This window comes from Ranitomeya variabilis, chromosome 1 (assembly GCF_051348905.1).
Source record: "Ranitomeya variabilis isolate aRanVar5 chromosome 1, aRanVar5.hap1, whole genome shotgun sequence".
Lineage (NCBI taxonomy): Eukaryota > Metazoa > Chordata > Amphibia > Anura > Dendrobatidae > Ranitomeya > Ranitomeya variabilis.
The window spans coordinates 384,476,689-384,492,543 of record NC_135232.1 but is presented as its reverse complement, the minus strand read 5'-3'; the positions used below and the strand labels follow the sequence as shown (position 1 = coordinate 384,492,543).

The 15,855-nt window shown below is 44.9% G+C and overlaps 1 protein-coding gene across 1 annotated transcript in view; it reads left to right on the top strand.

The window, feature by feature from the left end:
* The window catches only part of LOC143760690 (transmembrane channel-like protein 2-B), a 255,526-nt gene that overhangs the window by 118,847 nt on the left and 120,824 nt on the right, over nucleotides 1-15,855 (top strand). The window contains exon 9 of the mRNA XM_077249045.1: nucleotides 196-338. Coding sequence (XP_077105160.1) covers nucleotides 196-338 — 143 coding nt within the window. The remainder of the gene's footprint in view (nucleotides 1-195; nucleotides 339-15,855) is intronic.

Here is a 15,855-nt window from a genome sequence, read left to right as displayed (position 1 = left end):
ATAACCGTAGGCATAAAAAAGATTTAGCATCCCTGTGCTAGACATTGAGGATAGCAATTTGCGTGCATAATCAATATTTCTCTAGCACATTATGAATTTGCAATGTTGCTGGAGTATATGCACAACTCACTATTGTTCATATCATCCCGTGCATGATTTTATGGTGTATATTCAAATATGCTTTATATTTTACAGGGTGCTTTAAAATATTCCCTTCTCTTCTATGGGTATTACAATAATCTAAGAACAATGGGACCCCTGCAGTACCGTCTCCCATTGGCATACTTTCTAAGTGGAGTTGGTGTCTTTGGATACAGCCTAATAGTTGTAATTAGAACGTAAGTAACGATTTGCTTTTTGTTTGACAATAATAATGTGTAGAATCATGTATGCTATACAGCAGGGGTGCTCCGGCTTTTCATAGGGCCCGCGGGTAGGTCCCCCGAGTCCACAATGTCAGGGCAGCAGCCACATCCTGCCAGCCCTTTAACTCCAAGTGCACGGCATGCAGCGTTTATCACAGAACGCTGCCTGCCCTGCACATGAATGGTGTCATCGGGGTGGGCAGGGTTAGTGACAGGTGGGTGGGGTTAGCACCAGGGTGGGCAGGGCTAGTGCAGGGATGGGCGGGGCCAGCACCAAATGCTCTCCCGTCCTCCTGTCCCGGAAGAGGAGCTCCTGCACTACAGCCAGCTGCCAGAGAGTCCAGAGCGTCTCTGAGCTGGCAGCTCTACAGGTGATCTGTGTCCCTCAGCTAATCTATGTGCCCAGTGTGATCGCTGTGTCCCCCTGCTATGTGCCCCAATATGATCTCTTTACTTTCCCAATTATAAGCCCCATGTCATCTCTGTGCCCCTCCTGTGATCCCTGTGCCCCGCAGCTATGTGCCCCAATATGATCTCTTTACTCCCCCCAACTATAAGCCCCCTGTGATCTGTGCCTCCCAGCTATGTGCCCCATGTCATCTCTGTGCCCATCCTGTGACCCCTTTGATTTCTGTGCCCCCAGTGATCTGTTCCCCTTGTGATCTCTCTGCCCCCCACAGCTATATGCCCCCTGTGATGTCTGTGCCCTCCAGCTATATGCCCCCTGTGATCTCTGTGACCCCCCAGCTATGTACTCCTCTGTGATATTTGTGCTCCCATGTGATCTGTGCCCCCTGTGATCTGTCCACTCCAGCTATGTGCCCCCCTGTGATCGGAGTCCCCCAGCTATGCGCCCTCCTTTGATCTTTGCTCCCCCTGTGATCTTCGTGCCACCCCTGGAAAAGCAGCTGTGAGAAAATGATCAGTATTACCTAAAATCACAGCTGCACCAAAGAGAAGCATCTCCAGCCGTAACATTAAGGGTGAGTTACCGTAATTAGTTGTTTGACTAAATATACAGGGGTAATTTTCAAGGTGATCATTTGTATGTGGCCCCCGGATGATGGTACAAATTTCCAAATGGCCTCCAGCCGGAAAAAGGTTCCCCACCCCTGCTATACAGAAAGGAAAATTGGTATTTGATGCGCTGCTGACTTTGCACGTTTTCCCACCTACAAAGAATGGAGAGGTCTGTAATTTTCATTGTAGGTGCACTTCAACTGTGAGAGACAGAATGTAAAAAAAACAGAAAATCACATTGTATGATTTTTAAATAATTAAATTGCATTTTATTGCATAAAATAAGTATTTGATCATCTACCAACCAGCAAGAATTCTGGCATTCACAGACCTGTTCCTTTTTCTTTAAGAAGCCCTCCTACTCTGCATTTGAGTCGCCCTAAAGGGGATGTCACGGTGGCTGCGACCTGGTCTATGGCCCTGGGCACGCAACAAAAGGGAAAGGTATTTAATGGGGTATTTGGTAATAAAGTCTATTCATCACGCCACCTGTGGTTCTCGGTCAGAGAGGACCGACGCTGCTTAAAGGGGTCCTCTGGTGGTGATGTTGTTGCAGCAAGATGGTGACGCTTTCCACAGGTGAAGCAGGGTCCCCAGGGCTCCCAAGGTGTATGGCAAGGATGGTGTATGCCGACAAATAAGTAGAGGACACAGAGTTGTAAAGTCTTTACCTGGTTTACTGGTAGAAGCAGTCCACAATCTCAGGGTACCAGGCACAGGTGGTGATGTGGTCCGGCCGGCCTGAAGGCAAAGATGATACCTCTCCCATGTGAGGTCCGTAAGCCTTCCTACTTGTGCCAATATGCAAGGTCCCTGCTGCCTATAGCTTGCTGGCAAAGTCCTCTCACTCCTGTCTATCACAACCCGGGCTCTTCAGGTGCTGCTTCACCTCCAGGTGTGGTGTGGGCAAATCACATACAGTTCTAAGCCCTCCGGTTCTGCTATGTGTCCTAGAGTACAACAAAAGCCTCGGGCTCCCGGTTTCCGCGCTTCGGCTCTGAGGGTGCCTGGTCACAGTTCCCCTCTGAACCCTTTTCCACTCCTGTGCTCCTTCCCTCAATGGCTCCACTACATACACACCTCGGGTTCTTGTCCTTCCCTGGAGCTGCAGCTCAGTCAATAGTCTGCTCTCTACTCCAGACTTCCTTTCTCCTCAGTGTCTCTCTCCAACTGATCTAACTCTTCCTCCAGACCAGAATACTTAAAGCTGAGGGAAGCTCCCCTGAATCCGGGTCCTGAGCTCCTCCTTCTGGCCTGGATTCAGAATGTGTTGTGTGTAGGTGCTTACCTAGTAAAGAGAATCCTACTTGCCTCCAAGCATGATATTGCCCTCCCCAAAAGGAAGGCAACATCGCTGTAACAACCGGTTACCTGGGGTGTTACACATTCATTACTTGCATTAATTGCTAGTGATAAGCGAACGTTCTCGCCACTACTCGGTACTCGCCCGAGTATCACTATGCTTGGTGTACTCGGTGAGCACCGAGTATTTCTGGTGTAACAGGCCAGATTAACCCCCAGCCCAGAATATACCCGGGGTTAAAGTGGCCTAGGCCAGATTATACCCCGGGTATATTGTGGCCTAGGCCAACCTATACCCTGGGGTATAAATTGGACTAGGCCAGTTTATACCCCTCTGGGCCACAATATACCCTGGGTATAAATTGTCCTAGGCCAGATTATACCCCTCTGGGTCAGAATTTACTCCAGCTGCTGTAGATCAGATTTTTCAGGCTTTTGAAAACCTATGAGTGATATACTCAGTAACGGGGCCCCAGGCAGCACACGGGGTCCCAGGCAGTACACGGGCCCAGGTAGCACACAGGGGGTAGAGACAGCGAATGGGGTCTCAGGCAGCACACGGGGCAAAGACAGTGAACAGGGCTTCAGGCAACACACGGGGGCCCCAAACAGCACACAGGACTGTAACCCATTTTAAACTTCATTGAGCGAACTTTTTATTTTAGGCCTAGTAAGTCTGTGCCACTCCTTGCAATTGTCCTCCGCTGACCAAACCAATGCTGCCTGTGTACCCCTGTAACCCATTTTAAAATGGGCACTGTAGGTGTTTTCCTGTCCTCCACTCACTGCCGACTTTGCTTCCCCATTGACTTACATTGGGTTTCGTGTTTCAGTCGGATCCCCGACTTTTCGCAATAATCGGCCGATTTCACCCGACCCGACTTTTGACAAAGTCGGGTTTCGCGAAACCCGACTCGATCCTAAAAAAGTAAAAGTCGCTGAACTCTAGTCCAAAGTACATCTCTACACTCTCTCCTTTTGTCACATCTGTAAAAGTCTTAATTTGCATCCTTGTACGTCACCTGCTTTTGTGCTCACCAACTCTCTAGGTCTGCCAGGTGCACTTATAGGTCCATCATATTGTCTTTATTTGTCTGTAAAATGGGAAAAGTTGGTTCTCAGGGTCAGCCAATTGTTTTAGCGTAGCTAGCTAGTCAGAGGGCCTCCAGGGATAATACTCCTGTATCTGTCTTACTCTACCTGATGTGGTTGGTTCTCTGGTAGTGGGTCTGGTGGTGGGTGTGACTGGATGACTGGTTGGGGGTGACATGACATGCTAGTCTACAGCTCCTTCCCAAAAGGATTACTGTCAGCTTACTCCCAAAAAGTCAATGTCCCCACTACCCACTAACCACTATCCTGTGTCAGCTTCTTATGTCACTACATGTGATCTTGTGTGGACAGGATTCAGTGCAATTCACTTAGGTCGGGTTGCAGCACAGATCATACAAATATTTCTCCAGTCTGAGTTTGCCTGACCACAGTGTTTACAAGTCCATCTGTCTTGTCTGGGTCTCTGGTTATACAAAGCTATGATGGTAGCAGTAATGTGTCGGTCATAGTCGGACTTTTGAGCATCAAAACATTTATAATACACCTTACTTCCGTCCTGCTGCACTCTCTTAGATGCCATTTATTCACTTGCTATTTTCCTCCCTTGTCTGTGCCTTTTTGTACATCCAAACATCCACACACTGGCATTTTTGCCTTTTTCAATATTGGTCCCACATCTTTCACTGCTTCCTTTTTCAATCTGTATAGCGGTTCTGGATCCCACTGCACTGACTGCACACAGAACAAGTTGCCCATGGCTTCAACTTATTCCTCAGACAGCTCACCTTTATTCTGCAAATGCCCTTTTTAGTGTGCCTTACCATCTACGGGTGGCCACACTTGACAAGTCAGAGCGAGTGTCAAGATTTAGCTGGAAGGCTTTTCCTGCCTCTCACCCGGTAGACCTAAAGGATGTAACGGGAATGCTAAAACTGCCTCTCACCCATTAGATCAGCTGGCTAGAAAAGGAAGGCCCAGATGTGTTAGGCCTCTCACCTGCTACATCAGCAGTGCAGTTGGCTACGTCCTCCATTGATCCTCAATTTGCTACATCAATCACTCACTTGAAGCAGGTGAATCTTTTACCAATCTTTCAATCACACAAATTTCCTCTAAAATAGGCATAGTTCTTTTACTTTCAACGTCCAACTTCAACTTACAATATTTCTTTCTACTTCAATACATACAGTACTATTGCTTTAAACACAAATCTCCCAGCGCGTACTACACCAAGGACAGAATATTCAGAGAGTTTCAAGCGCAGCTACATGCCCCCCTTCCTCTGGCACGCAGCAGAGATAAGAGCTTACTGTATTTCACACAGAAACAGAATGCAGCAGTTTTCAGACTTAATCTCTACAAAACATTCATCCTCTCGAAATTAAAAAGAGTTTCTCTATACAGGCAGATAACTGCACAACTTGAATAAGCTGATTCTGACCGTGTCCAGCCAAAACACATATAGAAACCTTTCCAATGTCAAACCATATATGACACAGGTTTCACTGAATCTTAGATGTAAATTAAATGTACAATAAAAATATCCACAACTCATTCATCCTGGACCCTCAACAACAGCGAGCGGCGATGATGCCATAATTAGCATTACCATCCTGCTTCTCAGCATTCTGAAAACTTCTCTGCTCACAATTAAAGAGAATGCATTGCAGGCAGAGCACAAGTACAGCGCAGCCTTATGTTTTACCAACGTGGATTGGTAGGCAATGAGGAGGAGGAGAAAGAACAAGAGCTACTTTCATGAGCTGTAGACGGTACTAGAAGCACAGTTGTCATACCGTCTGTTCAGCGGCGATGACCTGAGGACAGGGAGGAGGAGGAGGAGGATAATGAGGAGGAGGACAGCATGGTCAGTCATCCTGTTGGTGAGGACTCTTAGCAGTCTGGCACGCATGGCTGACTTTATGTAGCGCTGCGTTTCACGTGACCCTTGCATTATAAAAAATTTTGGTGACACTCATTCCTTGTTGGTGACACTTCTAGACCCGCGCTACACGGAGAACTTTCAATCTCTTCTGCCAGAGGCAGAGAGGTGTACTAAAATGTTGCAGTACCAGAGGGCCCTTGTAGCGGAATTACTTAAAAAATTCCCATGTGAGAACGCTGGCAGCAGACATCAGAGTTTGTTGTCCAATTGAGGAGTCCAAGCGAGAGAGACAGAAGTACAATCCAAGCTCAGGCAGAGGAACAATGGCAAAGTTCTCGGACAGTTTTCTCAGACCCTCCCATCGTGTCGGCACAGAGACAAGGGGTGCTGTCACAAGAAGTGCAATGTTTGGGAAGATGGTGGGGGAGAACTTTGCTGATCGTAGAAACATCCTCGTGATTCCTCTGTTCCTTTTAATTATTGGGCATCCAACCTGGACACGTGGCATGAACTGGCTCTCTACGTCTTGGAGGTCCTGGCCCTCCCTGCTGCTAGCGTCCTGTCAGAGCAAGTTTTTAGTGCCGCTGGTCGAATTATAACAGATAAGCGCATCCGCCTGTCAACTGAAAATGCTGACAGGCTGACTCTTTTAAAAATGAACAGGGGTTGGATTGGGCAAGTCTTCTGTACACCTCCAAGTGAAGACAGCGAAACATAACCTCTAATACATTGTCTTTTTGTGGAGGCGTATTGTAATGCACCTCTCCCCAACCACACATGGGTATCCGCTTCTTGATTTGGTTTGTTTGGTGTTATCCTCCTCCTGATCCTCATCCTCATCATCCACAACCAGTACAACACCAGGGTGAATGTATTCAGTGATGCAAAAGTCACTCAATTTTTTTGCAAGGGTGTTTCTATGATGCCCGTTAGAAACCAAAATAAACGCCCCCAGGGGGAACTGTTATCAAAATGAGATGTACATATATTTTTCCCATTTATTCTTATATATTCCAGTTTTAATTTCACTGGACAGTCCTTTTATGACCTAGTTTATACCTCTACAATATGAAACTATTGAAATACTATTATATTAAATTTTTATCTATATCCGTGTCTCATATATCCCTGGCATCACATATATGAATCTTTGTTTGCCCCTCCCTTTTTTTATTTACTTTCATTGTTGGATTCACATCCTTTATTTCTTTGTTTGATTTCAGTGTGATTTATCTTTGTGTCTCTTCATTCTCCACCACTAGGTCATCAGGCTTAACGTCTTCTGTGCTGCTACAGGCAGTATATTTGTGTATTTCTGTGCTGGTCCAATTTTTGGCAAGGGTGTCTATGATGCCCATAGAATATTTTTTAGAAATGTATCCCCCTTGGGGAAATGATTGTCAGCCCATGCACTGCGTGTATGGGCATTACAAGTCTAGGGGACACACTCCTTTACATAGGGCCTAGTTTTGAATGAGGCCTTCCTCCACATCTCATCATTCTCTGTAACTAGAACACCATGGTGAACTTGTTGTATGCTGCTACAGCCATTCCATTTTTGTGCAAGGGTGTTTTTATGATGCCCGTTACCAATTTGAAACCAAAGCAAATGTTAGTCCCCCAGCGGGAAATGTCGTAAAAATGAGATGTACGTATATTCTTCCCATTGATTTGTATATTTTCCATTTTTTATATCTCTGGACCATCGTCTAATGAGATACTGTATACTTCTACAATAGAAATATATTGAAATACTATTGTATTACATTTTTATTTATATCCCTGTCTCTCAGCTGTTGCTAGGGACAAACATATCTCGTTGGACACATTCTGGCTTCAAATCTATGAACCTGTGTTCGCCTCTCCCTTTTTTTAATTTTCTTTCAGAGGTGGATTCACTTTTTTTTTATTTGTTTGATTTCAGTATTATTTATCATTATGTCTCCTCACTCTCCGCCACTAGATCACCAGGGTTAATGTGTTCTGTGCTGCTACAGGCTGTCCAATTTTTGCCAAGCCTGTCAATGATGTCCATAAAAGATTTTTTTAAAAGGTACCCCCCATGGGGAAATGTTTCTCAACCCATGCACTTCGTGTATTGGCGTTACAAGTCTAGTAGACCTGCTCCTTAACATTGGGCCTAGTTTTTAATAATGCCTTCCTCCAAATATCATTCTCTGCCACTAGAACACCATGGTGAACTTGTTCTGTGCTGCTACAGCCATTCTATTTTTAGTCAAGGGCGTCTATGATCCCCATAAATAATTTTTTAAAAATGTACCCCCCATGAGGAAATGTTTGTCTGCCCATGCACTTAGTGTATGGGCATTACGAGTCTAGGAGACCCGCTCCTTTGTAATGGGAACTTTTTTTTGAGGCCCTCCTCCATGATTCTTCCATGGGGGGATTTTGTTGTGTGCAAATTTAGGTCAAGGCGGCCCTTGCATAAAAATGCATAAGGAAACAGTATGGCAGAATCAACTGAAGAATGTGAAGTGGGTTTTCCTGTGGCCATCCAGTACCTGCATTTAAAGGCTTATTGGGGTGCATTTGACTTGGTAGCATGGCAGGCCTTGCAGTTAATACACAAAAAAACAGTATGGGATTACAAAATGAATAATGTGAAGTGTATTTTCCTGTGTCCATCCAGTACCTGGGTTTAAGGGCTTATTGGGTGCATATGACTTGATAGCAGGGCAGGCCTTGCATTCAATGCAACTTTTTTTCAGGAGGCCCTCCTGTATCACTTGTGAAAGGGGTATTGTGGTGTGTTGTAATTGTTGGCAGCCCAGCTACTCACTGCATAGGAAATAACAGCATAGGAGAGACAATGTTTAATAATGTCCCTTTAAGAATTTTAATGCCGCCTGATGCTCCTCTAAAAATAGGCTTTGTGACTTTAAGAGTCCCTCCTTCAGAAATGAAACAAGATGTGACTCCTTATGTGTCACAAACCACTTGGCCAGCTTAAATGTTACAATGACATTTCATAGTGAATGCATTTGTATGGGTTGAAAGCAATGTGAAAGTTGAAAAACGCATCAAAAACGCTGCTTGTGAACATAGCCTAAGTGGTGGAGGAACATTTTGGTCTGGGGTAAACTATTTTGCCTTATATACTAATCATTAGCCTGGAAAGGATGTATTTTCCAGCAAAATCCATTTTGGTTTCGTTTTTTGTATGTTTTTTGGTGCACCTGTAAAAATGGCATGAAACTCTGACAATATTGCTTACAGCTGGAACCTAGGAGTCAGGACGATCCCCATGTTGCTCCCGTATCGTTTCTACAGTGTTTCCATCATTTTCTGATGTTTTTAGACCGTAAAAGGACCCCCGGGGGGGATCGCGGTAAAAATACTCGGGTTTCCTATAGACTTACATTGGGCTCGTTGCTCGGGTCGAGTACACCTGTTTCAACTCATTACTAGTGTTGAGCATTCTGATACCGCAAGTATCGGGTATCGGCCGAAACTTGCGGTATCGGAATTCCGATACCGAGTTCCGATACTTTTGTGGTATTGGGAATCGGTATCGGATCCATATTAATTTGTAAAATAAAGAATTAAAATAAAAAATATTGATATACTCACCTCTCCGGAGGCCCCTGCACCTTACCGCTGTTAACCGGCAGCCTTCTTTGCTTAAAATGAGCGCGTTTAGGGCCTTCCATGACGTCACGGCTTCTGATTGGTCGCGTGGCGGTCACATGAGCGGCATGCGACCAATCACAAGCCGTGACGTCATTCTCAGGCCCTAAACTCCTCATTCTAGGAATTTAGGACCTGAGAATGACGTCGCGGCTTGTGATTGGTCGCGTGGCGGTCACATGAGCGGCACGCGACCAATCACAAGCCGTGACGTCATTCTCAGGCCCTAAACTCCTCATTCTAGGAATTTAGGACCTGAGAATGACGTCGCGGCTTGTGATTGGTCGCGTGGCGGTCACATGAGCGGCACGCGACCAATCAGAATCCGTGACGTCATGGAAGGCCCTAAACGCGCTCATTTTAAGCAAAGAAGGCTGCCGGTTAACAGCGGTAAGGTGCAGGGGCCTCCGGAGAGGTGAGTATATCAATATTTTTTATTTTAATTCTTTATTTTACACATTAATATGGATCCCAGGGCCTGAAGGAGAGTTTCCTCTCCTTCAGACCCTGGGAACCATCAGGATACCTTCCGATACTTGGTGTCCCATTGACTTGTATTGGTATTGGGTATCGGTATTGGCGATATCCGATACTTTTCGGGTATCGGCCGATACTATCCGATACCGATACTTTCAAGTATCGGACGGTATCGCTCAACACTACTCATTACCTGTATAAAAGACACCTGTCCACACACTCAATCAATCACACTTCAACCTCTTTGCCATGGTCAAGAACAAAGAGCTATCGAAGTACATCAGGGACAAAATTATAGACCTCCACGAGGCTGGGATGGGCTACAGGACAATAAGCAAGCAGATTGGTGAGAAGGCAACAACTGTTGGCAGAATTATTAGAAGATGGAAGAAACACAAAATGACTGTCAGTCTTCCTTGGTCTGGGGCACCATGCAAGATCTTGCCTCATGGGGTAAGGATGATTCTAAGAAAGTTCAATAATCAAACCAGACATACATGGGAGTAGCTGGTCAATGACCTGAAGAGAGCTGGGACCACAGTCTCAAACATTACCGTTAGTAACACAGTACACCGTCATGGATTAAAGTCCTGCAGGACATACAAGGTCCCCCTGCTCACACCAGCACATGTCCAGGCCCATTTGAAGTTCGCTAATGAACATCTGGATGATCCAGAGGAGAAAAAACGCCCTAAAAATATATTTAATGAATCATCATAAAATATTAATAAATAATTAAATAAATACAACTACCAACACCACAACTATTAGGTACGGGCGGGGAGGTGCTACAACCGGAGTGCTACAGGAACTTTTTTAATGAAGAAAATTATTCCTGGCTAGAACCCTATCAGGACTCCTAATATATTGAATCCCTTCCTGACAGTGGAGGTTGGCACCCTAAAATTCGACTTGGCGCCCCCTCTCAACGTCGGCTGTCCCTTCTCGCCCTAATCGGACCCTAGCATCTACCCACGCCCACACCCCAACACCATAAACACAACAAACCTAGGTCACGCTGTGAAGTGTGAAAAATATAAAAATTGTAAAAAATGAAGCAGCGACAATGTTACTATGCTAGTTGAAGTAATGTATAGCAGCAAAAACTGGAATATATTGCTGCACTAACTAGAATATTAGCACAAAAGTGTCGCACTGACAAAATAGGCCCTCTAATTTTCTGCAGTCCACATTAAAGGCCAAACTCATGGTCTAACCTGTCTTAATGTGTTATATACAATATGCATCTATGATCCACAAAGACACAGAAAAAAAAAATGGTGGGCAGAGGGGGACTTTTACACCTGACTAATTACAGGCCATAATAATTAATAAACTGCTATAGTGCATACACATTATTATACTGCCATCATTATCATAAATTATTCTTCTGCCATCATTAAGCCCAGCAGACTTGCCATGACCCAGTCAAGAACATAGCAGACATAGAATCAGCTTCGCATAACTGGGAGATTTTTGGTTTCCAATCACCACCGCATAACAGATTGGCACATCTTTAGGCAGAAATACTACCAGAGAATAACAAACATAGGCTACTATAGCTGCAAATACGTAGCCAAATGTATAACATTACGTATCCTATATCTCTATCCCAAGAATGCAGGCATAGATAAAAGCTCACATACATAAACGGTTTCACTGGTTTCTTGTGGCTGCCACATCATAGTGTTCTATATAGTGCCGCCACGGAACACCAAGTACTAGCTGCTATGAAAAAATATATGTCACTTATCTGAATACATCTGACATAAATATGTCTCATGCTTCCATCCCTACGCGTTTCGCCCCCTTCCCAGTACCGGGGATCATCAGGGGACCATTTGGGAACGAGCAGCAATGGCTTCAGAATGGTCCAGTTATGACACAACACTGATTGTGAATTAATTTATCCTGCTGTTGTGCAAATGAAACAGACAAGTAGAAATTATAGGCAATTAGCAAGATAGCACCTATAAAGAAGTGATTATGCAGGTGGTGACCACAGACCATTTCTCTACTCTCGTCCTTTTTGGCTGTTGTTTTGTTCACTTTTGCATTTTGTCATTGCTCCCATCCCTAGAGGTACAGTAGCATGAGGCTACAACCCGTTGTGAATTCTGCTTTTGGGCTCCCTCCGGTGGTTGTAGGTGGTAATGCAGTTGTCCCTGGGTTGCAGTCCTGGTCAGGTGTATCTGCTGATTGCAGTTCTGACTGGAGTATTTAGGCTTGCAGGATTCATTAGTCCTTGCCAGTTGTCCATGGTTGTTGGGAGGTTTTGGTCCTTGTTTGGTTCCTTCTGCCTTACTGCCAAATCAGCAAAGATAAGTGTCTGGTTTTGTTTTTGTGGCACACATGTGGTGTGCTTAATAATTCTGTGCTATTCATTGTTTTTTTGTCCAGCTTAGATTGTGTCAGTATTTTCTCAGTCTTGTTGGATTCTCAGGAGTTGAAGATACACATTCCATGTCTTTAGTTAGATTGTGGAACTTTTTGTATTATCTGCTGTGGATATTTTTGGAAGGGTTTTAATACTGACCGCTTAGTATTCTGTCCTATCTTTCCCTATTTAGCTAGAGTGGCCTCTTTTGCTGAATCCTGTTTTCTGTCTGTGGGTGTCTTTCCTCTCCTACTCACAGTCAATATTCGTGGGGGGCTGCCTATCCTTTGGGGGTCTGCTCTGAGGCAAGGTAGTATTCCTATTTCCAGCTATAGGGGTATTTAGTCCTCCGGCTGTGTTGAGGTGTCTAGGGTTTGTTAGGCACACCCCACGGATACTTCTAGTTGCGGTGCTAGATCAGGTTTTGCGGTCAGTACAGTTTCCACCTACTCCAGAGAAAGTTCATGCGGCTCCAAAGTCACCGGATCATAACAGTACAACTGGCCTGCAATGAGTTAAATGCATCTCAGAAGAAGGGAAGAAAGGTGTTGAGTCATTTTTTTTTCTGCAGTTTGCTTTGCCTTTTCTTCCCTCTTTATCTCTGGGTGGCTGAGGAGTCTTGTGTTAGCATGGATGTTCAGGAATTAGCTTCTCGTATAGACCAGCTTGCAGCTAGGGTACAGGGAATTTCTGATTATATTGTTCAGACTCCTGTTTTAGAGCCGAAGATTCCTACTCCTGATTTGTTTTTTGGTGACAGGTCCAAATTTTTGAGTTTTAAAAACAACTGTAAACAGTTTTTTGCTTTGAGACCTCGATCCTCTGGTGATTCCATTCAGCAGGTAAAAATCGTCATTTCCCTGCTGCGTGGTGATCCACAGGATTGGGCATTTTCCCTGTAATCTGGGAATCCGGCTTTGCTTAATGTAGATTCCTTTTTTCAGGCTTTAGGACTATTATATGATGAACCTAATTCTGTGGATCAAGCAGAGAAGACCTTGTTGGCCCTGTCTCAGGGTCAAGAGGCGGCAGAATTGTATTGTCAGAAATTTAGAAAATGGTCTGTGTTGACTAAATGGAATGATGATGCTTTGGCGGCAATTTTCAGAAAGGGTCTTTTTGAATCCGTTAAAGATGTTATGGTGGGGTTTCCCACGCCTGTCGGTCTGAGTGATTCTATGTCTTTGGCCATTCAGATTGATCGGCGTTTGCAGGAGCGCAGAACTGTGCACGCTGTGGCGTTGTCCTCAGAGCAGAGTCCTGAGCCAATGCAGTGTGATAGGATTCTGTCTAGAACAGAACGACAAGGATTCAGACGTCAGAATAGGTTGTGTTATTATTGTGCCGACGCTTCTCATGTCATTTCAGTCTGCCCTAAGTGGACAAAGAGGATCGCTAGTTCATTTACCATCAGTACTGTACAACCTAAATTTCTGTTATCTGTGTCCTTGATCTGCTCATTGTCATCATTTTCTGTCATGGCGTTTGTGGATTCTGGCGCCGCTTTGAACTTAATGGACTTTGAGTTTGCCAGGCGTTGTGGTTTTCCCTTGCAGCCTTTGCAGAACCTTATTCCTTTAAGGGGCATTGATGCTACACCTTTGGCTAAAAATAAGCCCCAGTTTTGGACACAGGTGACCATGCGCATGGCGCCAGCCCATCAGGAAGATTGTCGATTTCTGGTGTTGCATAATTTACATGATGCTATCGTGCTGGGTTTTCCATGGTTGCAGGTACATAATCCTGTGTTGGATTGGAAGTCTATGTCTGGGACTAGTTGGGGTTGTCAGGGGGTTCATAATGATGTTCCTTTAATGTCCATCTCCTCTTCTTCCTCTTCCAAAATTCCAGAGTCTTTGTCTGATTTTCAGGATGTATTCGATGATCCCAAGTCCAGTTCTCTTCCACCGCACAGGGACTGTGATAGTGCGATTGATTTGATTCCAGGCTGTAAGTTTCCTAAGGGCCGACTCTTCAACCTGTCTGTGCCTGAACATACCGCTATGTGGAGTTATGTTAAGGAGTCTTTGGAGAAAGGGCATATTCGGCCATCTTCTTCACCGATAGGAGCGGGATTTTTTTTTGTTGCTAAGAAGGATGGCTCCTTGAGACGCTTTATTGATTATGGCCTCTTGAATAAGATCACGGTCAACTTTCAATACCCTTTACCTTTGCTTTCCGATTTGTTTGCTAGGATTAAGGGGGCTAGTTGGTTTACGAAGATTGACCTTTGGGGGGCGTATAATCTTGTTCGGATTAAGTAGGGTGATGAATGGAGAACTGCGTTCAATACCCCCATTTTGAATCCCTTGTGATGCCGTTCGGGCTCACTAATGCTCCATCTGTTTTTCAATCTTTCATGCATGATATCTTCCGGACTTATATTGATAAATTCTTGATTGCATATTTGGACTATTTTTTTATTTTTTTCTGATGATTGGGAGTCTCATGTGGAACAGGTCAGGATGGTATTTCAGATCCTTCGTGACAATGCTTTGTTTGTGAAGGGGCCTAAGTGTCTCTTTGGGGTGCAGAAGGTTTCTTTTTGGGGTTTTATTTTTTCTCCTTCATCTATTGAGATGGATCCGGTTAAGGTTCAGGTCATTCATGATTGGATTCAACCCACGTCCGTAAAGAGCCTTCAGAAATTTTTGGGTTTTGCAAATTTTTATCGCCGTTTCATTGCTAACTTTTCCAGCGTGGTTAAACCCTTGACCGATTTGACGAAGAAAGGCACTGATGTGGCGAATTGGTCCTCTGCGGCTGTTTCTGCCTTTCAGGAGCTTAAACATCGATTTACTTCTACTCCGGTGTTGCGCCAACCGGATGTTTCTCTTCCGTTTCAGGTTGAGATTGACGCTTCTGAGATTGGGGCAGGGGCCGTTTTGTCCCAGAGGGATCCTGTTGGTTCCTTGATGAAACCGTGTGCATTCTTTTCCCGTAAATTTTCGCCTGCTGAACGCAATTATGATGTCGGCAATCGGGAGTTGTTGGCTATGAAGTGGGCGTTTGAGGAGTGGCGACATTGGCTTGAGGGAGCTAAGCACCGTATTGTGGTCTTGACCGATCATAAGAATTTGATTTACCTCGTGTCTGCCAAACGGCTGAATCCTAGAAAGGCTCGATGGTCCTTGTTTTTTTCCCGTTTTGATTTTGTGGTCTCGTATCTTCCGGGTTCTAAGAATATTAAGGCTGATGCCCTTTCTATGAGTTTTTTGCCTGATTCTCCTGAGGTCCTTGAATCGGTCGGCATTCTGAAAGAAGGGGTGGTTCTTTCTGCCATTTCCCCTGATTTACGACGGGTTCCTCAGGAATTTCAGGCTGACAGACCTGATCGCTGTCCAGTGGGGAAACTGTTTGTTCCTGACAGATGAACTAGTAGAGTGATTTCTGAGGTTCACTGTTCTGTGTTGGCTGGTCATCCTGGTATGTTTGGTACCAGAGACTTGGTTGGTAGGTCCTTTTGGTGGCCTTCTTTATCACGTGATGTGCGTTCTTTTGTGCAGTCCTGTGGGACTTGTGCGCGGGCCAAGCCTTGTTCCCGTGCTAGTGGGTTGCTTTTGCCATTGCCAGTCCCTGAGAGGCCCTGGACGCATATTTCTATGGATTTTATTTCTGATCTTCCGGTTTCCCAGAGGATGTCGGTTATCTGGGTTGTTTGTGACCGGTTCTCTAAGATAGTTCATTTGGTTCCTTTGCCTAAATTGCCTTCCTCTTCAGATTTGGTT